We start from the raw sequence: 24,276 nt of genomic DNA, 5'->3' as shown, positions 1-24,276 counted from the left end.
CAGATAGCTCCAGTCTGTTCCTCTCCGAAAGACTTCAGGGGTGATGCAGCCCATGTCAGTACACGAGATCTGTGATCCGTGGGATGAGTTTTTATGTGTTTGCAAAATGAATGCAGCTGCAGTCCACTCATTCCAATGCCTTGAAAAGATTAAAAATCGCACTGAGAATAGAATACCTCCTTGTAATTATTTTAATGCTTGATCAAAAGTATGCTGCCCTGCAGCACTTCTACACAGCAGGCCATGCTTGAATGATTATTAGATTAACTGTGAATTTTATTTTTAAAACCTAATATCTTCTGAAAAGAGCTCACAGTATGGATTGCTTTCAGCTGTGTGTTCACTTCTAAGTCATTTTGCTGCCTGGTCCTGAGTTGGAACATCTGTCATTCACATCTGCCAGTGTTGAACCTTTGAGAGACAATCCTGTGGCCACTGGAAGAAATGGTCCCACAGTGCACCACCATTTTTTCTTGCTTGTAGTAAAAGCAGAACTTGAAACATCCAGTGAGTTAACGTACCACCTGGCTTTCAAAATTTTACTGACTAGTTTTGACATGAAAAGAGTTTGGTTTAGAATGACAGATGTAATGGTTGACAGTTGTCTGCAACCAAAAGCTGAGAAGGGACGAGTCACAAAGAGCTGAAAATCTCAATTATCTATATTTAAAAAAAAAATTCTGTACCAGTAGGAAGTCCAGTTGCAACAGAATCACATTTCTCCTTTGGTATGCAGAGCTTTAGATAGCAGCTGACCGTGCAGTTGTCCTTGTTGCCAAATTCCTGCTGCATTGCTGCAGGTATGCAGTAGAGCAGGGCTGTACTATGCAGTTGGATGGGACAAGAAAAGTGTGCACAGCTAAATCTGGATGTTTGTGTATAGGAGGTGCTTCTCATGTATCCCCAGCTGCAACCCATGAGAGTTTTTGCAGTAATTTTGGGGAAAGAGGTGTATGTGCTTCAGGCCTATGTGTTTATTTCATTCCTAAAATTTTGGCTGATGTCACTTTGAACTTTTGAAGTTCAGTGAATTTGTGTAGCTGGGTTCAAGTAACTAGTTTAGTTCTCAGAAAGGCAGAAGTTAATTCTGTACACACACCTTTTTGTCTTTATCTGATTCTCCTCAAGCATGAACTTCTCTGTTTCATCAGATGCAGTATGACTGGAAGCAGTATGAGCACGCTGAGTTTTACTGGCCCACGTGTGGCAGGGAGGCTGCAATTGTAGGTGCTGTGTGTCACCAGGCTGGCCTGCTCCTTAGGCACAGGCATTCCTTTCCTAGTGGATGCTCCAAAGCAGCCTGCTGAACTATGCACAGGCAAGATAAACAGCTGCTTTGTTATCAAGCAGCCCCAGCACAGCAAGTGCTGTCAGCAGAAGGGCCTCAAGAGGATTTAACATACTCATACACATTTTTATCAAACTAGCACCTGAGTGCTGTGTGTACAAATCAAGCAGTAACTTGACATTCCTGATCTCTAGGCTTTTCAGACCCTCTGTTCCCTGTAGTTCCTCTATTCCAGCTGCAACAGCCTCTGTTGAGAAGCACCCCAGCTCTGAGCACACTGCAGGTCCTACAGCATTTGCTGTTTCTCAGGCTTTGACCAGGCAGGCGTGTAGAGCCCCTTGCCCTTAATGGCAGCTCTCTGCCTGACTTCAGCCCATGACTGAGCCTGCTCTGAGCTGCTGCCTCTCTGTGGAGCTCTCTGCCAGGACTCCTGCAGCAAAACATTCCCCAGTAAAGCTCGAGAGAGTCAGTACTGTTTTTTCTGTTAAAAAGGGAGGAAAGGCAAGGCATAGGTCAGACGTGCTGCATTTGGAAATCAGGGAAGTGTGTGGTAACTCGGACAGCAGTGAGCTTGCACAAACATTCTGGTGTTCCTTTGGCTGGTGTTTGGCAACGGCTCTTGGCTGAGCCACAGTGTGGGGTTTTTGCTTGCTATTTCCTCACCTAGCAGACAACTAAGCTGTGTTGTTTGTAATCCACACAGAACTGTATTCTATCTCAAATATGAAAAAAGGCAAAGAAGGAAGCATGGGTACTTTTTTATTGCTTCATTTTAACTTTAATTTTCTTAGGAAGTGGCTGTGTGCATATTCAGAGCAACTGCAATGCACTTCTTAATACAGTGCCAAACAGTACAGGGCCGAGACGTGCACTTTTTTACTAGACTCATGCACTAACAGGGCTTATGCTGAAGTAACATCTGTCTGCATGCAAGTAGGTTGGTTTTACATTAGTCTCACCTGAGTTCATTTGTTTGTGTAGGCTAATCACTAAAGGCAAAATGTGGGGAGAAAAGGTGAAGTCTTAATTTACAGGTTTAACTTAATTTACAGGTTTAAATTTAACTTTTGACAGGTATGAGAGTTAATGTCCATAGTTGCCCACTTGTCATTACTGATGAGTAATTAGTAGTTGCAGCTATGAGTATCAGTGCTTCTGATGCCAACAAAGAGTGGACTCAGCCTGGTCCTACAGGAGACAGACCTGTGACAGCAGCTATGGAGGTTGTCCCTTTGGGAAAGGCTGAAGCACCTTGCAGCAGCATCTGTTACTACAGATCCCAAAATTCCCAGTCTGTCACTTTTCAGACAGTACAAACCCTGCAGTATCAGTGCCAGTGATAAAAGTAGGAGATGACACACTGGGGTCTGCATTAGGCTGTAGGAAGTAATTTGCTCAGTGTGGGTTGGGTAACACCCCAAAATGAGCTCTGATTATTTCTGAAAAGTAATAATTACTTTGTTTTGTTTTCCCCTCAATCCCATCATGAAGGATTATGAAGCTTTCTTCGAAGCTCGAGAGAACAATGCAGTATATGCATTTTTAGGCTTGACTGCGCCACCTGGTTCAAAGGTAGGTGTGTACATTTACCACAACCTATATTTTATACCTTGTTCTTTTCGGCTCACGGCAGGATATTTTGCATGTTCTGAGAGTGTCACAGTGAATCTGCATACTGGACTGATATTCATTGTGTCCACAGACTGGCTTTCAGACTTTAACATCACAGCAACACACTGTCGTTATGTGCTGCTTTATTTGGAGAGTGCTGTGTTCCCTGGAGGAATCTTCCTTCCCCTCCTTTTACCAGAAAATCTGTGTTCAGTACTGATGTCTTTTTGGTATCCTCAGTGTGGAGCCACCCTGCTTTTTTCCAACTTAATGGAAAAGCTTTTGTTGGTTAAAAACAACAACAACAACAACAACAAAAGCTTGGTAGAGCTCTTCACCAGTATAATTGTCTCTTACAGTGGGACTTTTTTCCAAATTGCACACTCTGGGGAAAAAGTGAAAGATCAGCTAATATTTGCACTGAGGAATGCACATGCAATCTGGATGAAAAGACACTGCCACACACACACACACACAAAGAATTATTTCAATTCAATGTAAAATAAATAAATAAATACTTAAATAATGTAGTTTTAATGTACTTAAATCACAAAGTTTTGTTTTGATCTAGGAAATACAATGAAACCAGAATCACTGTTTTTGAAATAATGTGCTCTTATTTCAGAACAGTTTTATCTCCAGCTTGTAATCTGAAGCCTTGTTTTCCTTGCCAATTACAAACTGGATTGCTGCTTTGCCGATTCAATGGGCTGGAATTCTCCTTTTGATTTAGATAGGGTAGGACAAGCCTGCTTTTTACGTTTCACTGGAGGACAGCAGGATCCTCCAGGTCACTTCCAGCTTTCTTGTTCCAAGGGATAAACACGCCTTTCCTTTCAACTTTATTCATGTAAGAGTTGAAGGTCACACTGTGTGCAATCACTCAGAGACCTAATTTTAAAAGAGGATGATGATCAGTTAGTATTAAGCATTAGAACTTGCAGGTCAGACTGACACAGTTTTGGGCACCAAACTAATTTCTAGGGTTAATTCCACTAATGAGCAGTGTAGTGAGGAAAAGCTCTGCCTTGTATGGAGTTTCAGAGAGCAAACCCTGTGATACGTGCCCCAGCATGGTGCATTGCTGGCTTCAGAAGGCCAGCTTGCACAGTGCAATGGATGTTTAGATCCTGTTTATTTCTCAGGACATCTGCACAATGTTGCACAAAAGAGTGAGCAGGATAGAACCAAGGAGAAAGAAGGTGTGCAGGAAAGCCTGTGCATTTCCTCTTACCTGTGAGGTCTGGGAAATGCAGCTGGTGCCATAACAAATCAGGTCACCTGTCTCCACAGCAGTTACAGATGCTGCTGCTTACCTAACCTTCTAGATTGTTGTTTTGGCAGAAACAGTCTGTGTGTGGCTGTTAGTTGCTCAGATTTGTCCTGGGGGGAAAAGATGAGTTTTAAACAAGAGGAACATTAATGCAGTTGTACACTGCTGGATTCTCATATTATTTGCTACAGCTTGCAATATAAGCTAATGAAGATAACCTTTGTATAAGTGACTTTGTACCCCGTGCTTCTTGCTCTGACTTTTGGTATCCATCTTGAAATTACATTATGTCAAATCAAGCTGATTGCCTGTGCCATGGAGAAGGAACTGATTTGTTGATGCTGCAGTTGGTATTTACAGGATGGCTGTAATACTGTAATTAATGACCTTGTGTTGCTAGATAAAGTGAAAGGAGTCTGGGATCAACCTGTGTACCAGCAAGAGAAGGCCTTGGCAGCAAACCTCCATTACATGTCATTAAGAAAGATTTGGAAAGAAGTTTGAATACAAAGTTCCAACATTAATGCTAAACAAAATTAAGAGAAGCTCAGAAGTGAGCATAGGAGATGCAAGTAACTGTTTGCTGAGCCCTGGTGGTTTGTTCCTGGAGAGGAGAGAAATACCTGGAGTCTCCTCCAGCTTAGCACTGCCTAAAAAGAAAAAGGCCAGGTGTCACTTCTGTACTGCCAGCAACTGCCTAATGGAGTTGTTAGAAAGCCAAGAGATCCATCTCCTCTTGTTTCCATTCAAAGAGCTGCATGTCTTCCAGACAATTTACACCGTTCTTTTTTTTCCTCCAGGTTTTGTTGTCCTTTCTAATCTTCCCTGTTTTTTCACCTGCTTTTTGTGCTGCAAACTGATGGGCTGCCCTTCCACGAGTGCCATGGCTCGCTAACATCCCGGCTCCGCTCTGTTCCGTGGTGTTTGTGCAGGGAGCAGAGCAGGGCAGCAGAGCTGGCATACAGTGTGGGGCCATTCCCACGGCCTCAGGCAGGCAGCAGCATACTGGGATGTGTGTGGCAGTGTGCCAGCAGAGCCAACACAACCCGTGTGTGATAATGGAGATAAGTGTGGGACTGCTGTCCTGCAGGCTGGGGTCACTGCCCACGTCCCCTCTCTGATGAGTCTTGCAGGCTTCTCAGAAAGTCCTTTTGTAGTCCTTCCTCCTTTTATTTATTTACTTGTTTAGCATACTGTCTCATTTTTACATGATACTGTTGAGTCTGTTATCTTCTGGTATTTCTGTGCAGTCACCAAAGCAAACAACTCCATTACATAAAAGTTATGTTTAGCAGATTTCCTTTAAAATGAACCACACTCCACCCTGAATCGAGAACACGATGACTCTGTTCATCGTTCTGTAGGCCATGTTGCTGCTAGCAGATAATTAAATTAATCTTCACTCAGAAGTATGCAGGCAGAAACTACTTGCAGGAAAAAAATCCTTCTGCGTTTTTTCTATAATATCATTCTCTCACTTCTGTGGTGACTTTACAAAAAAACAAAAGAATGAAAAATGTAGGCTATCGTTTTTTAATGATCGTCCTGGCATGTACTAATACATGTTAGAGATGAACTGGTATGCCTGCTGAACTGCTTCGGCTGCTCCTTGATCATCTTCCCAGGTAACAGTGATATTACAAGCACCGGTGGCCTCAAGTTGCACTGGGGAGGTTCAGGTTGGATATTAGGAAAAATTTCTTCTCTGAAAGAGTGGTGAGGCACTGGAATGGGCTGCCCAGGGAGGTGGGGGTGTCACCATCCCTGGAGGTATTCAAGACACATGTGGATGTGGCACAGAGTGCCAGCAGTCCTGCTGCCAGGATAAGGCCCAGTGCCAGCCCTGGGATGGAGCTCACCTGCAGGTCTCCTTCTTTGACTTCTCAGGCTGCTCTGGAAGGCAAACACTAAATGGTGGCTTTTGGTTGTTTGGTAGTGTTTAATTAGAAAAGTAGATTATGTCTCTCCCAAGGCTTTTTGTTTCCCCCCTCTTTTTTTCCCCCTTTATCCAGTGTAAAGTTTTTAATGAATATATTATATGTATTAATATATATTATATTGTCATTTATCTGTAGTTTTTCAAATAGTCGTTGATCTCAAAGTAGTTCTTGTGTCCTAACAATAAACAAGAGACAGCTCATTATATCTGTTCTTATTCTGTTTTAAACATACATGGTCGATCTTGCTTTGTGCATGTATAGCAGAAAGCTGAGGAATGGGAGCAATCAGGACATTTTTTTATGAGTCCTGCTTGTGATGGGTCAGAATTGGAGGTGAAGCCAGTGACTTATTGTAACTGTAGGCAGAAGAGATCTTTTGAGTTGGGTTCAATGCTGTTCACTTCTTAATCATGTACAACTGCGTTTTTTAATGACATATGCTGCTGCCTAACATAGGTATATGTACACTGTTATCTTTCATAATGTACTAATACATATATTTCTGTTCTGCTGTTTCAGGAAGCTGAAGCACTGGCAAAGCAACAAGCGTGAACTTCAACTGCCTTAATGTTCTGTAAAGGGAATTTCCACAGCTTTTTATAAAATAGTAAAACTGTCTCTGCTTCAAGAAATATAGATGTGATTTCTAACATTTGATTGGTGCTTGCAGCATTCACCATACATAACACGAATTTGAACACAGGATGAAAATGTGAACATAAAGGTAGAAAGCATGGATGTACTATTACAAAGTTATAAGCATAGGAAACAAAAACAATTGGACATGAATGGCTTTCACATAGTTTAAATTGTCTTGGCAATCTGTCCATTTTGTGTAAACTTCAAGAAGCTATTTTAATACAGATGTGGTTATACCTAGGAATCCAACTATTTTAAATATAGAAAAAAAAAAAAAAGCAACAGTATCTAAAACCTTGTCAGATACTAGCTTTACTGCCTGTGTTGCCTCAAAAACATTACAGAAATACACAATTTTTCAGTGTCTTTAAATTCTGGTTTCAGATGAAATTGTAGGTGGTGGTGTGTATTATAACCATTGTAGTATAATCATTGTAGTTGAAAGTTATGTTCTTTTGTAGGATGGATATTTAAGATTTGTAACACACTGTACAGATGGCAAAAAAAAAAAAGTCATGTATTTCTCATTTAAGTGATTTGTGAGGGCTCTTTTGACAAAGAAAAAGAGATGTGGGCACTGGACAGCCTTTTCGTTGGCAAGTTCATCACACAGCTACCTAAGCATGACTTGGTTACACGTTTATGTGCAAGATTCAGTGCACCTCAAAGAAATACATGCTGATTCCCAGGCAATGTTGCAATTAAGCCAAAATGGCCAGAAGTGGCATTTCCTTACCTGTGTAAGGGTGAACGCCTTTAATGTATTTCTCTACAAAAATACTGGTTCACACTGCTTATAGTGTTAGGCATCTTAATGCATGTTCAAGTAGTCATTAGATTCATATAGTATTTTTTCAAATGAGTAAAGTTAAATGTTGGAATAGCAAGAATTATTGCAATTATCCAAGATTTTTTTAAGATTTAAAAGCTTATTTCCATTGCTATTGCCATATCATTAAGCTATTACAGGAATTGTGAACCCATTAAAGTGTCTTGTATTGGTGAATTTACCACGTGCAATATTAACCTGTCTGTTCTCCCAGTGCTCATGAGATAGCCTGAATTTCTTGGCCATGTTCTGCAAAAATGCAGATAATTACAAGTGCCCTGAAGGATAAGAAACAGGTTTAAAAAATGTGTGAGTAATTTAAAATGCATTATGCACCACATAATGTACTTATCCCCTCAAAGCATCAAAATACAGAAAGGCAATTAGTCCTTGCTATAGTCAGAGGATCATTCTAATAGCTCTGCATACACATATTTTGATTTTCTTTGCTTTATGAAGAAACAGGTGGTACAGCTCTGCAAAAGACTGCAGTGTATCATCGCGATGCGGTTATTTCCCATTTATGCTTTCAAATGTATGCAGTGCTTTTCAGAGACTTGACAAAATGGTTTACAGTTCATAGTTTTAAAGTCTCCAATTAGGAACAGGATAGAAGTAAAAACTCCGGCTTACAAAGACGGTTTAAAGTGCAGTAATTAAATACTTCCCTCACTGACGTCTCTTTGGGGCTTTTGTTCATTCACTGAAACCAATGATTTTGTCAACATCTGTTAAAACAGAAATGCAGCTACTTGCTGTGTTTGGAGAGCAGCTCTGCTGCTGCAGAGTTCACGTTGAAACTTCTAGGGATGTCAGAGGGAGCAGCATCTAGCATGGAGCCAAGTTAGGTACAGTTACATTTATTTCACCTTTCATCTTTTCTGATTTGGGAGCCAGCAAGTTGGCTTAAAGCTTGTGCTTGAAAATGCAAGCACACAGTCAAAGTACACACGGATAGATTCATGTTGCCTTACCTTCAAAATTTACACACACATTTGTGCTTTTTTTATTAACAAGCTTTATCAGTAATTACTGAATTTCTGTGAAATTTATTTTTAAGATCTTTTGAGTGTGGAAGTACTGTTTTAAGTTTAGTGTCTTTGTTCACTGTACTTTCATCTTCCAAAATGGAGGTGATCTTTCTTTCTTCATATTTGTGTAATCTTTTTCTATGTCTAAACTGAAGGCCAAGTTTTTGAGAAAGTATTTAAGAAAACTAAGTGAAGTCTTGTGAAGAAAGTGGAATTTGACACGCAAGTCAGTATCCCCATTCCGATTTCCTGTGTTTCCTGTGTAAGGAAAGTAAGTTTTGTGAATTACTGTCATTATTTTGAAGAAGCTGTAATTGAGAGTGACTGCCGAATTCTGTCAGTTCTGCGACCCAGAACATTCTGAAATGAGGTCAATCTCTGTTCTGATGGTCAAGACAATTACCAGGTTAAGAAAGCGAACTCACTTTTCTTGTCTGGTCCCCCATCCTTGCCATATGGTAGCATTCAAAGTGTATCAGCATTCCTAAGAAAGCTCTGTTGAGACAGACTGAATTACTTCTTTGTCCGGGGAACAAGGCAGCAGCACAAACTGAAAAATACCTAAAATATCTTTGTTGTGGGACTGTGTGTGACAATGTTGATGCAGACATCTTGTTTGAATTTGGCAGTGCTAGGGACGTGTTGCCTCTGTGCTATTTTTCTAGTTCACCTGAGTTAGCGATGGGCACAAGAACCGAATTTGTTCGTTTCTCATTTTCTGTTTTACTAAGTAGATGGCAGGCAATGAGGACTTAACCTGTATTACTAACCATTCCTGTATCATTCCAATAAAACCATTTTAGAATGCTTTCTCACACTAGTGACTTTTTTGCATGCTTTATTTATGGTTCGAAGTGAACCTGTAAGGTTGAAGAAGCGGAGTTTTCAAATGAAAATGCAAGATTTTGAAGTGCAGCACCTAAACAAGACAGTCACACATCCCTTGCTGCTGCATGGTAAATCTGCTGGACCTCTCACCTTTTGCAGCTAATGGGTTTTAATTACTTGGGATACACCTACATGAAACGAAATCCTTGGAGGCGCAGGGAGAGCACGGAATACACTTGTGATTAACTGCTTTCCCACTCTTTGCCTTAGGCAGTTCCAAATTGAAAGCAGGCCGGGCTGATCAACTTCACCCCGTGCCTGCAAAGCTTGCCAAACATCCTCACTGCTTTTTTGAGGATGTGTAATTAATTAGCTTTGTGCCGGTTGCAAGGGGTTCTTCCGAGTGCTGGCATGACGCTGCGCTTTGGTTCTAGGAGAAAACCAGCGCCGGTACACACAGTTACACTTCTGTCGGGGAAACAAACCCTGTGTGCACACAATGTTTCCCCAACTGGCCGTCTCAGGTTACAACGGTGTGCGCTGCAATCAGCGCAGTTCCTACCAATTAACGTGGGATTTTACCCGTTTCTCGCTATTCTCGATCTGCATCTCATGAAAGACGCTGTGGTCTGTCGATACCATTCGGTACCGCGAGCTGCACGTACGAGCCTGACTCGCAGTCCCAATTTCACGCCGTGCTCCCCGCGCCGGCGGCGCGCCGCACACAGCGGAATGGCGGCGCCGGCGGCAGCGCCGCCCCGCTCCACCCAGCGGTCGCCTCATGTCGTTGCCACGGCGACCAGCCGCCACTCAGCGAGCGTGGCGGCCCCGCCCCGCCGTTCCGATTGGACGTCGCCTTTGTCAATCGGCTCCTCGCCCCGCCTTCCGCCTCTTTCAGGCTGCCGAGGCGGAGGGGAATGGCGGCGGTGCGGGTTGAGGGGTGCCGGTGTGGTCGGTTGGTTCTGGTCGTTACAGCTTTCAGTGCCGTCCTTCTTCACGCAGCGCCTCCGCGAGTTACAAAGCGACCCCCAGAGGCGCGTGCCCCGGGTTAAGGAGCTTCTGCCCCGAGTTCACCAGTGCACCGCAGCAGCGCCCCCTGGCTGCAGCGCGGCGACCGCGCAGGGGACAAAGCGGCACCCCAGGCGTGGCATCGCCGCTCTGCGTCCGGACTGGGAGGAGCAGTGCAGCCTGTCAGATCTTAATGCTTCCTAGTAAGAACAAAAAAAGCGTACTTAGCTGCTTGTTTGCAGCTGTGTGCTGTGAGAGGAGATGGAAGACGCGTGTAGCAGGAAGCAGGCAGGCAGGCAGGGCGGGCGGCAGCAGGGAGCTGAAGCGTGTGAACCGCGTTCAGGTGTACAGAGATGTGCAGAAAGGAGCTTGGAAATGGGCAGGCAGTGGGGCTGCTGGAATGAGGCACTGCTGGTTCCAAGGGAAATGAACGGTTGAAGTGGCTGTGCCTGGGGGAAAAAAAAAAAAAAGGAACAACTCCTACTTCATGTTTGTATGCACAGAAAGTGTATATTTTGACCTGAAATTAGGGACTTTGTTTACGTGCTGCTGTGGTTCTTGTTAATGCAGGCAGATTGCTCTGAAAGCAATGCCCTCTGTTTATTTCCATGGAAACTACAACAGATACAAAGAGCACAATAACACTGGTAGAGCAAATTCTTGGCTACAAAACGCTGTTTTTCAACACAGTCACCACCATCAACTGTGTATTTTCACCTGTAATGAACGAGAGCCTGCATGCCATGCTCATACAAATTGCACTGCTGTCACTGCTGCTGAAATGCAGCACCTGCTGCCTCACTGGGCCACATCCGCTGTTGGTATCCAGAAATGTTCATCGAGTGTCAATGAATGTCAGTAGGTGCCATTTTCTGCATGGAGGAATTAAATTCCACTCCTTTGCTTCAAATGCACTTCCATGTCAGACGCCATTCTGTCAGTCTGCCCCTCTGCTGCTGTCTGTCACACGGCAACAGAATCTCATGGGATATTGGAAGGAAGGTTCAGCTCCCACTGCCATCCCACCAGCATCTGCTTCTGACATTGTGGGCCAACATCAAAGCTTAGAAAGCATTACTTTCAGAGCAGCCCTTGTAATGTTGTAATTGTGTAATCTTATTTTTCCATGTGTGAATGAGACATCAAAATTTCATCTTCCTGTAATCATTGTAGTTCAGATTTAGCCTTGGGATTATGACACACTCATCTTGCTGACTCTGATTCTCCTGACTGCAATCTGCATTCAACTTCCAAAGCAACTTTTGTTCTGTCTTGTTCTTATTTTGTGTTTGCAAATACAAGATTTTTCTAATGTAAGGTGATCTGATGGGTAAAGATACAGATTTCCAGCCCCAGGGTAGAACTGAAATGAAGGATGACTTATTTTAATCACTCCTGACTAATTTAGCTAACTTCAGTTCTTTCTCTCCCCCTCTCCCTTACTTCGGTGTTTTGTTGAAGCTGCTTCACAAAGTTGTCAATTTCTTTCCACTAGGAAGAGTTCACAGGGCTATAAATTTAGCTGTTTGTTCCAAAAAAAGAAATGGTATAAATAACTAAGCTTACACAGAAGTGGTCCTTGGAATTCAGTTTCGGTTTTGAACAGCCTGATGAAATACAGACTGACCTTTTAGTAATCCTTGTTGATTTTAAGTGGCGCATTTTGGTACTTCCTATCTGGTCAGCATTGCACTTCAGTCAGAAACGGTTCATGTTTATAACGTCCTCTTTCAGATTTGCTGCCATTCTTTACTCAAAGACTGAACACTTTTTCCAGTGGGATTGCTTCTGTTTTATAGGAAAACAAAATGGGGAACTGAATCACATGTACTCCAGTTATTGCTCACACAGCAGTGAAGAAAAAGTATGGGAGACTGTTCCCTTAGAGCAGCTGTAGTTGGGACTTATTGGCTATGTAACGATCCAGCTTTCTAACTCTGCTGGAATTGGTAAGTCTGAGCTTGTTGTACTTTTATATTTTTATTCACCCCCCTCTGCCCTCTCCCCCCCCCCTTCCCCCACTATGGTTTGTTCTAGGCACTATTTATTTAAAAGAGAATGTAATTTTTCTACAGTGACCACATTTTAGCTTTTATATTAGCGCTGTAAGCATTTTCAAAGCAATACAGCAACATTTTCAACCGTTGATGTTCAACAAGCTTTAGATTGCTGAGTGTCTCTTGAAAACAATGCTTAGTTTCCCAAGTCCCTTAAAAGCTTAAGAAAATGTTGTCTTGTTTTTTGCATATGTGAATGATTCTGGAGATTAACTAAACAGTTCTGATTATGTAGCCAGGAGAAGGCAGGGTGTACTGACTGTTTTTGCTTTTGTCTCACTTGGAACCATTTCACAATTGCAGCACTAAGTTCAACTTTTGGTAAGGATCAATGCAATTTAAGCTAAAAAATCCCCACACAACACACTAGGGATTTGTGAGAGTGCTTTAAATATGCAGAATTAAGACATTTGAAGCACAGAGGAATTTTATTGTGTTTCCCATTCTTCTATTACGAAGTGGTTGCCATCTTTTCCTGAAAGAACTTAGGTCAGCTCTAAAGGCAGAGTTTGCCATCGATTTTAACACTAGGTGAATTGAAAAGCAATGATAAATAATCATAAAATGTATCAGATTTTTTCTGAGACCTAACAGCTAACTTGATTATTTCTGTGCATTTTGTAAATCTGTAAATTCAAAATCAACCTTTAAGTCCGACTTGGATTTTTATTTCCTTCCAGTGTCAGCTCTTGAGCTCATAGAAATTGTCTTGCAATGAAAAAAGTTGTAACTGATGATAATGATGTAGCCATCAAGTGAAACTGCTTTGCTGGTATTTATGTGAATCCTTACCCACTAACAACTCGTGAGTATCATCTCTCAGCTAGCCACAATGCAGAAGAGATACCTAGGTACAGAAGTGTGTTACTAGAGGTGAACAACCTAGCGAATGCCCTTCCTATATCTCCCCACCTGAGTATAGATTAGATCCTTACAAAAACAGTTTGCTTTTTATTAAAATAAATATTCTAGAGAAAAAGCAAAATCACAATCTGTCTTTATGAAATATACGTTGTTCGTTTTATACTGTAATTAATATTTTCCAAATGAGCTTAAAGCATTTTTCTCATCTTTCTTTCACTCATAGAACTACATGGAATTCTGGTGATTAGACTGTTACTCACACTTGTCATCATGTTGGCAGAAGGCATCTTAACTAGGCTCATATATAAAGATATCTGTCATCAAGATAAGCCTCACAAATCTCATGCAGCCAAAAAGGATAAAGAGGGAATCTGGAGAGAGAAACTTGTAGACAACCCAAAAATTAAAGGATCTGATGATGGACTTGGTCATCTGGACAAGATCTCTGCTGAAAGTAACAAAATGGAAATCAAGAATGGTCTTCAACAGAGATCCACAGCAGAGTTACCTGCAAAGAGTCAAACTACAGCGGTTAGGAGAACCGTATCACGAGCTTTGTGTGTCCCCAAAAGAGAACAAAGTAATGAACAGACAGATCTGTGTCGATCCTGGTCTTGCAACAGCATTTATCAAAACTACCCTGACTTACATATTGGGGGAGACCACGTGGGAGACCATACATGCGATTCAGGTTGTGTTTTGGACCATGTGTGTGATGACCTTTCTGACGGCCCCGTTATACTGTCTGTAGATATTCCTCTTGGTCAGTCTCCCCTGTGTGAGCATCCTGAAAAGCCAGGCGTAAATTTCCTGTCTGGAGATGAAGCTGGAGAAAGAAGCATGATGTTCTGTGAGGAGCCTCTTTCAAACTCTCTGCTCAACAACTATATGGAAGCAAAAGTGGCGGAGCTCTATAAGCAGCTTTTTGAAGAAATCTTGACCAGGTGTGGTTCTGTAAGAAACCTCCTCACTTGCAATTTAATAAGAAATAATGTGGATCAGATAAGCTTTCAGATATCCCAGGAGCAGAACATAGAAACAACAAAAGCCAGAGAAGTGCTCTTACAGTCTTTAGCTTTGTTTAGTTTGTGCAACACTACCAATAGAAGTAGCTCTGAGTTTAGTACTCCAAATCTGCAAATATCAAACCCAGCAGGTGAGAAAAAATGCTGCAGAACGTGGTTTGCATCGTGTCTGAACTGCTCAGCTGAAGAGATGAATACAGATTGTATATCAGTGTTTCATTCTAAGGACTAGATTGGAAAATGAAAGCATGTAGGCACCACAGACTTAATGCTTAAGCCATACTTTGTCTATGATCATCATTAGCAGAGTAAGTAAAGGTCACTGTCCTCTTTTTTCTCATGCAGAATTTGAAATGCATTCATCTCTAAAATTCTATTTGATTTCCCTCTAAAAATGTGTATGACCTCTTTGTAAGACTGTCTGTATGAGTAATGTACTCATGTTTCATTGGATTTACTCCTGCAAGAGTAATCAATCAAGGCAGAAGTGCTGGTAAAACTTTTAGCTGAGAGACTGATCCACTCACCTCTACGTAAGAGTCCTTGCTGGGCTTTGGATTGGGCTGTAGAGCTGAAGCTCAAATTCTGGATATTGAAGTACAAATTTTGTTCTGCAAAGCTTGATCACAGTGGCTGAGAAAAGATTTCTTTGGTTTGAAAATCTTGTCAGCAGATGGAGGTGCTCAGGACTGAATTATTTTGTGTCTGGAATCATACACAGGAAACGTATCAACATGAAACATCAATCAAGACACTCATTGCATATGTATGTTTATACTGCATAGATAGAGTATGTCACAATGAAAATCTAGGTGAGATAGCTGATCGAGAATTTAAAAACACTTTCTATAAAAATGTTTTTCTTTTAAATAAATTTTACTTCTTTTATGAAATTCTCTCAGCTTTCCTTCGGAGTATTTTATATTCAGTTTGTATTTTTGGTAAGTGTATTTCTTTGAAAATGAAGCTCGTGCAACCTCAGCAAGCTAACACTACTGTAACATTCCTAGAAATCTTCCTTCATCTTCATTTGGAAATTTAAATGTACTTTTTGATACGAAAATGTCATTACTTAGCATTCAAACCTATTTTCTTCTTCTTCTTCTTTTTTTTTTTTTTTTTGTTTCGTTTCTTCCTGGCAAGCATTTCAACTGGAAATTAATCACTGTGTCACCATTATGAAATGGTATATTAATAAGACTAATAATTTAACTGCAGAAATTTTCTTCTAGTAAGGAAAGCTCTTCACGTGCACTATGATTTGATACACCTACGGTTGTGGGTTGGCAATCATGAAATCCAATTCCAAAATATACCAACAAACTATATTTATAGAACTACGAGCTTCCAAAACATCTGCTGATGTACTGATTAAGTCACTTCATCCGGGTCATGGTGGCACTCAGTGCATCCATATGGGATGAGTTACACAGCAGAGCTTCTCAGTGAAGCCATCAAACACCTGCTGTAAGCCAAAACCATCATTGTTTTTGAGGCATCTCTTAAACTCTGATGCAAAATATGCATTTTTTAAATCTCTGTCAACCCTTCAGGAGAATGTGAAAGATCTTGTGATCTCTAGGTAATAATACATCAAATGCAAACATATTTGTGTTTGTAAATCAAGGCCCTTGACATCTGATCATTCCTTTGAAGAGATCAAAGTTTGTTGTTGTTGTTTTTTTACCCAGCATCTTCAGTTCTTGGGCTTTTTTAAAATTGAGTGCTGGATTTTATAATGAAAACACCACTGAGCATGAAAGAATACCCCAGAACACTGAGAAGATCTGAATTCACAAGGGATTAACCTTGGGGCTCTTGAATTCAAGTAATTTAGCTTCATTAGTTGCTTTTTTTTTTTTTTTCTTTGATAGAAACTGTGAGTTAGGGCTTAGAGTTAAAATTGTACCTGTTATGGCCTATACAGAGAAAGAAATTTGAAGGAGAAAAAAAGTACACTGGACCCTTCATGAGCTCTAAGTCTACAATGATTGCACTTCCATGGCGTGGGGCTTTTTGTAGGGGTAGCAAGGAGACATCAGTGTGGGCACTCATTGTATGTGATGTCACACAGTCTGCTAAACGTAGCAGCATACATTATGGAAAGGGAACTACAGAACTTTCATGTATCCCAAGATTTTAACCCTTTCTAAAAGCTTTCCATCTCCTTTAGGATTGGTGGAAATTGAGTAAAGTGATTTTCTGTACATAAGAGCTAGCACACATTCAGATGAAGCACGTGGATTTAATAGGTTACGCACATTCAAATTTGAGACCAAACCTCAAAGCTCCAAAATGAAACCAGTCAAACAGCTGGCATACAAGGCTGCTCTGTCAGATCTTCTGAGTCAGCATCAAGCCAATTCAGAATCAGGGAGATTGAGGCTTTGTGAGATGTTTGGGGCTTGGAATTATAGAAACTCAGACAATTTGCCTCTCTTGAACTGCCTTGATCACTGGGCATTCGTTTTCCTAAGCTGCCTTTGAAAATAAATCCTATTTCTGTTCTTTGCGTCCAGTCTTGAATGCCTAACTTTCAGTCTTTTGTGTTATTTTTGCAGGCGGTCTTCAATGTGAGGTAGGTTTTTCCATGGTAGTGGTGGGTGTGGGGTGTAGGGTGGATATTTTGCATGTATAAAAGAGAATAGAGACTGATGTCATTTAGGGGCCAACAGGATTGAGAAGGATCTGCAATCTGGGTGACCCAAATAAGCACCCTTCTCTCTGGATGAAAATGACAAGCAAAGACAATCTCTACAGAGCATGTGACAAGTAATTAAATACAATTAAACTCATACATGAGAAGACCTGAAGTGAACCTCCCTTGCCTGATCAAAAATTCCCATTGACCTTAGTAGTGTGAGAAGTATAAGTCATAGTGAAGCTGGTTCCTGTTTCCTAACAGGATGATACAAAAGTCACTTGGCTTTTAGCATGCCTTGCCCTGATCCCACATGTCTCATTAATTGCCTTTGCAGCACTCACAAGCAAATCAGAAGTCCAGAGGAAGAGGCCAAAGGACTTCATTAAATTCTGGAGGAGTCCAGAATGGGCAGCACTGAAGTGTTCCTTGGTAGAGGTGCAGAGAAAAAGTTAACTGAAGGTGAGGTGAAAAAATTTCAGACGGGTTTGCAATTAACTGTTAAAAAAAGTGCTCTGTGGCATTTGTGCTGCCCTGGCTTCGTCTTTAATTCTCCCCGGGACATATTTATAGTTCAGTCCAACCTCCTGAAAGAAGTTAATTGCACAAGGATGTGTAGAAGTCAGAGTTTAAAGCTGAGGTCCGGGTCCTGGTGTTCTCTGTCCTTCCTCCCAGCCCCACGTAATGTGTTAGAGGAAAGCTGTGCTTCTTTCCTGCCAGCCTCAGGATGGGGACCCTGCACCTTCAGCTCAGTGCAGCTCCAACACCAACAGCAGCACGGCAAGAGCTGCAGTGCTGTGAGCTGCTGCCTCAGGACAGGCCTTGCTGGGCCCGCTCGTCTTGTCAGTGGAGTGGTGGAAGGCAATATGGAAATGGGTGTTCTGCATTTGGCAGAGTCCAGCCTTACCACGAAGCTCCATCAATCCCATACCATTTCAGGGCTGTTTTCAGAGCTCTTTTTTGAGTCACTTTTATGCGTGGACAATTTTAGCTATAATGTAAATGTTAGAATGAAAACACAACACAGCAAGCCACGTAATGAGAAAAGCTTGTTATCTGTAGCTTTTATTAGAATTACAGTCTTTACTATAAGCTGATGGAGGCAATGAGTTTGTCAGATAATTGTGGCAGCAGCTATACTGAACCAGCCCTGCTGTGGGTGCAGATGAAGCTGCTGTAAGGGAAATACATGACATTTTGCAGACATACTTTTGAGTTTTGTTTTTCAAACAGAAAAAATACAAGATGATTTGGTTTTTAGAATTTAAATAAACACAGAGGGTAGAGGATGGAAAAGCAAAATGTGTTTTCAGCTAATTTATGTAGCTACTCCTGTAGGAAACTTGCAGGTAAGTGTGCATTGCTAACGTACATTACATGGAGTAGGTTTTGTTATTGATGCTATACAATTCTGCCAATGGAAAAGTATTGTCTGTGTAGTTTTCCTGATATTTCTTACTCAGATTTAATAAAAAATGCAAATAGTGTCTCAGAATTTGACTTACTTAAGAAGAGATCCCTGTGCTTTTGCTGCAGAATATATTTTAGGAAAAAAATTGTGTAATTTCTAAAAAGATGAGACAAATACAAACTTGCAGTTCACTTAGATACCACCTTTAGTTCCATTTTATTTTAAGTGATATATTTTAATTCATGTCATGCTTCAATTTATTTATTTATTATTATTTTTTTAAATAAAGATATTGAATCACATTGTAGATTTAAATGAGTAAATCTCCATCAGCTGTGCTGGAGCTCTGCCTGTTTTCACTAACAGGAAAATGGCTCCATGAACTCCAATTACACAGGAAAATCACTTACAAGGTGTGCTTTTCCAGACTGCTGGAGGACAGCAGATGGATTTCATTACCAATGAAAGCAGTGCCTTATTTTACAGGTCACACACATGGGGCCACATTCTGACTGGCAGCTCTGTTTACGTGTATGCCAGAAAATCTGAACTGGAAGGAGAAATTGTGGCAGGGAATTTGCAGCTTTCGTTTCCAGTTCTCATTCAGCATTCCTGTAGAGAAGTGTTCATTGAGTGCTACGACCCCGAACGTCTGTTTTTTTATTTTGCACGTTGCTCCTGTTCTACCTACAAGCTTCTAAAATGTAGTTATTTGGTGTGATTCACTTTTTTTTTTTTTTTTAAATCAGAAGAACTCACTGCTGAATTCCTGCCATATCTCCATGGGTACCCTGTGGGGTACCACTCTGGTGAATGCTGCTGCCCTGGTGCATGCTGCCTGCGGGCCTTGTGGGGATGTTAGAGCATTTGGTATTGCCTTTTGGATCCCAGGAGCTCAGAGCCCTCCTTCCTAATGCCCTCCCACTGGCACGCTGTCCCACATATGGGCTGTAGATATTGCCCTACTTGTAAAAAACTCTGTCCTCTTTTGTCAACCGTGTACATCAGGATGGTATTTTATTTTCCCTCTGCTGGTCACACGATGCTCCAAGCATCAGCTTCGCTGTGAATGTGAGTCTTTTTCCACTGAAGTTCTTTGCTTTGCATTAATCACAGTGGCTGGAATTGACTCCCCAGGCCTTTGTTATCAGGCTTTCTACAACATCTCGGGTTTTGCTGTACCCAGGTGTAGGGAACCCCATAAGAAGGGCTTTGCAATTCCAAAGGCACAATATAGAGCTGAGCGTTTTCTTTCACATAAATAATAACACCTTAAGTTATGGGAAATGGCTGCTTTACCGAAGCAAAACAAAGCTGGCTGTTCTCAGAGTGCTGAGGGCAGTTATGGTCTGTGTTGGTCTGTTGGCTCTGTGACTGGGTTGGTTGGGTTATACATGCAAATGCACTTTGTATCAGAGGACTTACAAGTAAACAGCTCCATACTTCTAAATACACCATGGAATGCTGCTGACATGTAAGTTCTGACTTATGTTTTAGGGGTCCTCAGAAAGATTCTTGTTTTGTGCAATAATATGATTTCTTAACACACTGTGCTGGTGGGGTTTTTTTGTTCTTATTCCCCATCTGTACTGACAACATACTTCTGCTTTCCAATGCTGAATTTCTACTGCATGCTGTGCTGCTGACCAGATTCCTTCAATGCTCTTTCCATTGCTCAAACCTAAAAATGCTGTTTCTGTAGTTACGTACTACTTTAGGATGTGATGAAAGCTAACGCAGTCCTGAGCAGACTGAGGGTATCAGATGGAAGCTTTGATCTCATTATGTGTTCCAGGTCATTCAGCTTTGTCAGACTGTTCCTGTGGGTAAGCACAGTGTGCCACATTGCCCAGTGGGTGACTGATGAAGGTACTAAGATACCACTTCATAAGTAATATAAATACTGGATTTTATTTTATTTTTTTAAACATTTCCTTCTTGAACTTGCATGCATAAATGTAGAATAGCCAGTTACTGCTTGCCTGATGAGCAGTAAGGACCAAGGCTGCTGAGATTTGGGCTTGAGTTTTTTCTGAGGCTTTAGGGGAAGTGCTTTCTGTTTCACTGTATGCTTCCCTCACTGTCACTCATTGCTGCATTTGTTGACTGATCCTGACGTAGCTTTTCCTTGTCCAAAGACCCCAAATTCCATTTCATGTGGGAAGAGTGAGAAATCACAGGTGCCTGCTCACACCTTTTTGTGTATATGAGGTATGTATTACTGCTTTGTTTCAAATGAAGGAAATTTGTGAATTGGGAACATAACTGCAAACTGACTTCCAAACAAGTCCTGGCTTCAAGTCTTAAATAAACAGATTTTGTTTGCTTTTATTCTCCTTTCCTTTTACTTGAATTAAAGAAAAATAACTTCACAGTTCTCGCTCTCTTTTCCAAGAAATGTTGCATATGCAAATGTTGTGCAAGAGAGGCTGTGGGCAGATGTGTCTGAATATCTGCACTGGTGGTGTGCTCAGAAAGGAACTGACACAGTGCCATTTCCCTTTTCTAACCACTCACCACTCGGCTACTGAGCATGAAATGTGGAGCACCGGTTGCAGCAACACAGCCGCACTAACCCAGCTCTCAGACAGACTTGCTGAATGTTTCTGGGTAACAAATATACCCCAGGAGGTAGCTATCTGCTTATGTTTATTCCCCAGGAAGAAACCCAGGGCTGCATTCAACCACTGCAGGACCTTAGAAGTGTGTGTCCCCAGCAGCATGGCTGGCAGCGAACCCACACATGTGTGCCGGTCCCCCTACCGGGCTGAAGTCTCAGGGTTAATTGTATCACTGGTAAATAGATGGATTTCTGGAGACACAGTGTGCTCCACACCTCCAAAGTGATGAATTTCTGTAGTACTGTATAGTCTTGGAACTACTGTGTGTTCTTGGATCTACTAATTTACAGCGCCGAGCTTTAGTGCAAGTGATGCTGCATCTTGTTAGCTCCGATTGCTTCGTGTTCCTCTTTGGCTCTTGTTTTATTTTGTGATTGCAGAACTGTGATGATGGTGAACCATGACAGCAGTTATTTTCGGCATTTGGTTTATCTGGACTAGTGTATTTTCCTGCTGGGTGATCTGTGGTTTGGGAACAGACAGAGCTTAGTGAAGGGGCAGAACCCAGTGGGCTGGGAGGCTTTCTTCCATTTCCCACCCAGCTGCGTCTGCCACCCGACCCTGCAAAAAGGCTGAAATGGTGGCAGAGCAACACTAACAGTAAAGATATGGGCTTTTCCAGGTAGAGAGATGAAGAAAAATACTGAAGGCCATTTAGCTTACTAGTTGTTTAAGCAGTTGCTCAGAGTGCTCGAGCTCTCACTGACAAAAGCAGTATCCAAACAGAAGTTGGTGCCAAAATGATTAAAGTCTACTCCTCCTGTAGTTGCCCTGTAGGAATTCATTAATAGGGAAGCTGTTAAACTCGAGGTTGTGTTGCAGTCAGTGTGTAGCAGTGTTGCTTGGAGGGGTGTGTGACAGGTCAGGGTGTTTGCAGAATGGCAGATTCACCAACTTGATGTTAGGTGGATGTTCTTCCATGTGGGCTGCAAATCAATCTGTGGTGTCCCTGCCTGTAGAAGGCGGTTGGAACGAGATGATCTCAAAGGTGTCTCCCAGCCCAAACCATTCTAGTGAGCTTGGTATTCACCCAGCTCCCTGCAGCACGGAGTTGTTTCTCAGCACACTGATGCTTTGTGATATGCTGCAGCAAAAACCAGCATGGTATGAATTAAATGTTAAGGGGTTTTTTATTTCTGCTTTCCAGAAAAGCTGGGAGTGTGATCCATCCCAGCAATAAGTGTGATGAGGGCTTGGTCTTAATTTTGGTTTTGATTAAGTCTTGCTAAACTCTGTGTCTGCTTGGTGAGCTTTCTGTGTTTGCTTGCAGGCTTGCATATGGATGAAAATATGTACTTTTCCACCCTGCTTCTTCAAGAAGATCAGTAGCTTATGCACAGCCTTCAGTAAACATTGAAATGTAACAAAACTGTAGGCAATGAGAAGTACAAAAAAAGATGGTGACTATTTGTGTAAATACGAGCAGGTTCCATTCTAATCGGGAAAAAGATTTTGCTCATTCATAAACTGGAATGACCGTCTTCAAATTTTAGACAGTGTAAAAACAAATGGCTGTTATTCTGACATCAGCTGGAACAGGGGTGTTCACAGCAGCAGCACATAGCTCAAAAGGCAGAAGAGATGTAAGGGCTGAAGAAGTGAAGCACCAAAGCCCCACAGCTTACAGCAAAACCTTGCTCTGAGATGTCCTGAGGTGAATTGTTGGCTAGAGAGACTACAAACGAGTAATAATCCCAAGCTTTTGAAAGAAGAAATGTATCTATGCAGATTAGCTGCCTTGTGTGGCAATCACAGGCTCACAGCGGTGGGAACTGCTGCAGTGCTTTTGCAGTGTTGGGCTGAACCCATCTGGTGGGTTTGCAGCTTGGCAAATCACTTACCACTGTAAGATCAGATTCTCTGTGCTTGGTGTATTTGGGGGGCTCAATCCAACATGGGATTTTCCTGTATTATCAGCTACAAGCTCTGAAATGTTGAGTACTTATAGTTAAGATTTACTTAAATACTCTACTGAAATGTCTCCTCAGTTGAGGCCCACATGGTACCACAGCTGAAACGTACATCACAAATTAGTTCTCCTCCATTCCTCAAAGGTACAAGGATATTCTAAGTTTTCTTATAAATTTCAGTAATAGATACACGAATTTCAGGAGGTGATGGAAATTGAGATTTAGTTTAGTGTACTTATTTTCTCATTAAGTGATGCATGCATCAGTAGCTTAAAAAAAAAAGGCATAAGTATAATTAGAAATAATAACAAGACAGAAAGGTAAAGTAAAAAAAAAAATCACATATTTCACTTTTAAAGTAAGGAAAAGAAAAATATTTTGTTGCCATTGGTTAAGTAGTATAATAGTAGCATTTAAAGCAATACTTCTAACAAAATACTTTTGTTCTGGAGTCCTGAATTCTCATCACTGTTACTGTATTACACAATATCTTCTTATGACCTTATCTCTTTCACCAGGGACCAGTCAATAAAGTTATAGAGATCAAAATCTAGCCCTGAAACCTAAAAAAGGGGAAAGTACATTATGCTATAAACAAAAAACACCCCAAACTCTATGTCAGTAAACATATGATCAGATGGTATTCACATTAAAAAGTGGTTCAATAATATCAATAACCATTACAAGAGGGACAACAAGTATTGTGTCATCATAGCACTCGGGAAAAACATTTTGCCATTTAGTTATGAATAAACCAGAAACAGAATGTAATGAAACATAATACGTAAAGTCAAGGGAAATAACAAGATGATTTAATTGGAACTTAAGAGTGAAACAATTGAAAATATAAAAATGAAGGAAGGTCCTTCCTTAAAAGTAATGAGGGATCTGATTCCTCATTCCTTTCCCCATCCCTGCCTCAGTGGAATGGGATGATTGAGAACAGAGGAAGAAAATCTTGTGGGAATTCTGTACTCCAAGTGTCTGTCCTGCAATTCTGTTAGCTTCTTGAATCTGGTACCACTTTCCTTTGTATATTTAAAAAACTTGGTTTGCTAAGATGGCTCTAATGGGAGATTGGTTTCTTTGCTTAAAAGTCAGCAAGTGTGCTAATGACTTAATTAATGTGATTAATACACATTAACAGTGGTGACTTAGAATAGTTAATGTTAGAGAACTTCACTGAATCTCCCTTGTACCCCAAAGTTTATCTTCCTCCCTACAAGTCAGATCAGAAGCAGCTCATAGGATGCTGAGAGCTGTGGGTGTGTGTCTGTATGATGGGTTCTGGCTTCCTGCA

General features: G+C 41.3%; 2 protein-coding genes across 3 annotated transcripts in view; both read left to right on the top strand.

Annotated features, from left to right (window-relative positions):
* SH3BGRL (SH3 domain binding glutamate rich protein like) overlaps nt 1-9,428 on the top strand; it is a 30,361-nt gene extending 20,933 nt beyond the window's left edge. The window contains exons 3-4 of the mRNA XM_003208371.5: nt 2,780-2,860; nt 6,632-9,428. Coding sequence (XP_003208419.1) covers nt 2,780-2,860; nt 6,632-6,664 — 114 coding nt within the window. The 3' untranslated portion in view covers nt 6,665-9,428. The remainder of the gene's footprint in view (nt 1-2,779; nt 2,861-6,631) is intronic.
* Nucleotides 9,429-10,061: 633 nt separating this feature from the next.
* Nucleotides 10,062-15,286, top strand: LOC104912180 (TLR adapter interacting with SLC15A4 on the lysosome-like). Of its 2 annotated transcripts, none has more exons than XM_085230724.1 (3): nt 10,062-12,396; nt 13,185-13,309; nt 13,592-15,286. In XM_085230724.1, exon 3 carries the CDS (start codon nt 13,639-13,641, stop codon nt 14,623-14,625), a length of 987 nt encoding a protein of 328 aa, XP_085086850.1. In that variant the 5' UTR covers nt 10,062-12,396; nt 13,185-13,309; nt 13,592-13,638; the 3' UTR covers nt 14,626-15,286. The 2 variants fall into 2 exon arrangements, with proteins under 2 accessions (XP_085086850.1, XP_010713562.1); XM_010715260.4 differs by lacking the exon at nt 13,185-13,309 and having other exon boundaries at nt 10,154-10,650; nt 12,247-12,396.
* Nucleotides 15,287-24,276: the final 8,990 nt, after the last annotated feature.

This window comes from Meleagris gallopavo, chromosome 9 (assembly GCF_905368555.1).
Source record: "Meleagris gallopavo chromosome 9, MGAL_WU_HG_1.1, whole genome shotgun sequence".
Classification (NCBI taxonomy): domain Eukaryota; kingdom Metazoa; phylum Chordata; class Aves; order Galliformes; family Phasianidae; genus Meleagris; species Meleagris gallopavo.
Note: the sequence above shows the minus strand (reverse complement) of the source record. Positions and strands in the feature narration are given on the sequence as shown.

What these genes read in the sequence shown, in the direction of transcription:
- LOC104912180 (XM_085230724.1), top strand. Translation starts at nt 13,639, where the DNA reads ATGTTGGCAGAAGGCATCTTAACTAGGCTCATATATAAAGATATCTGT.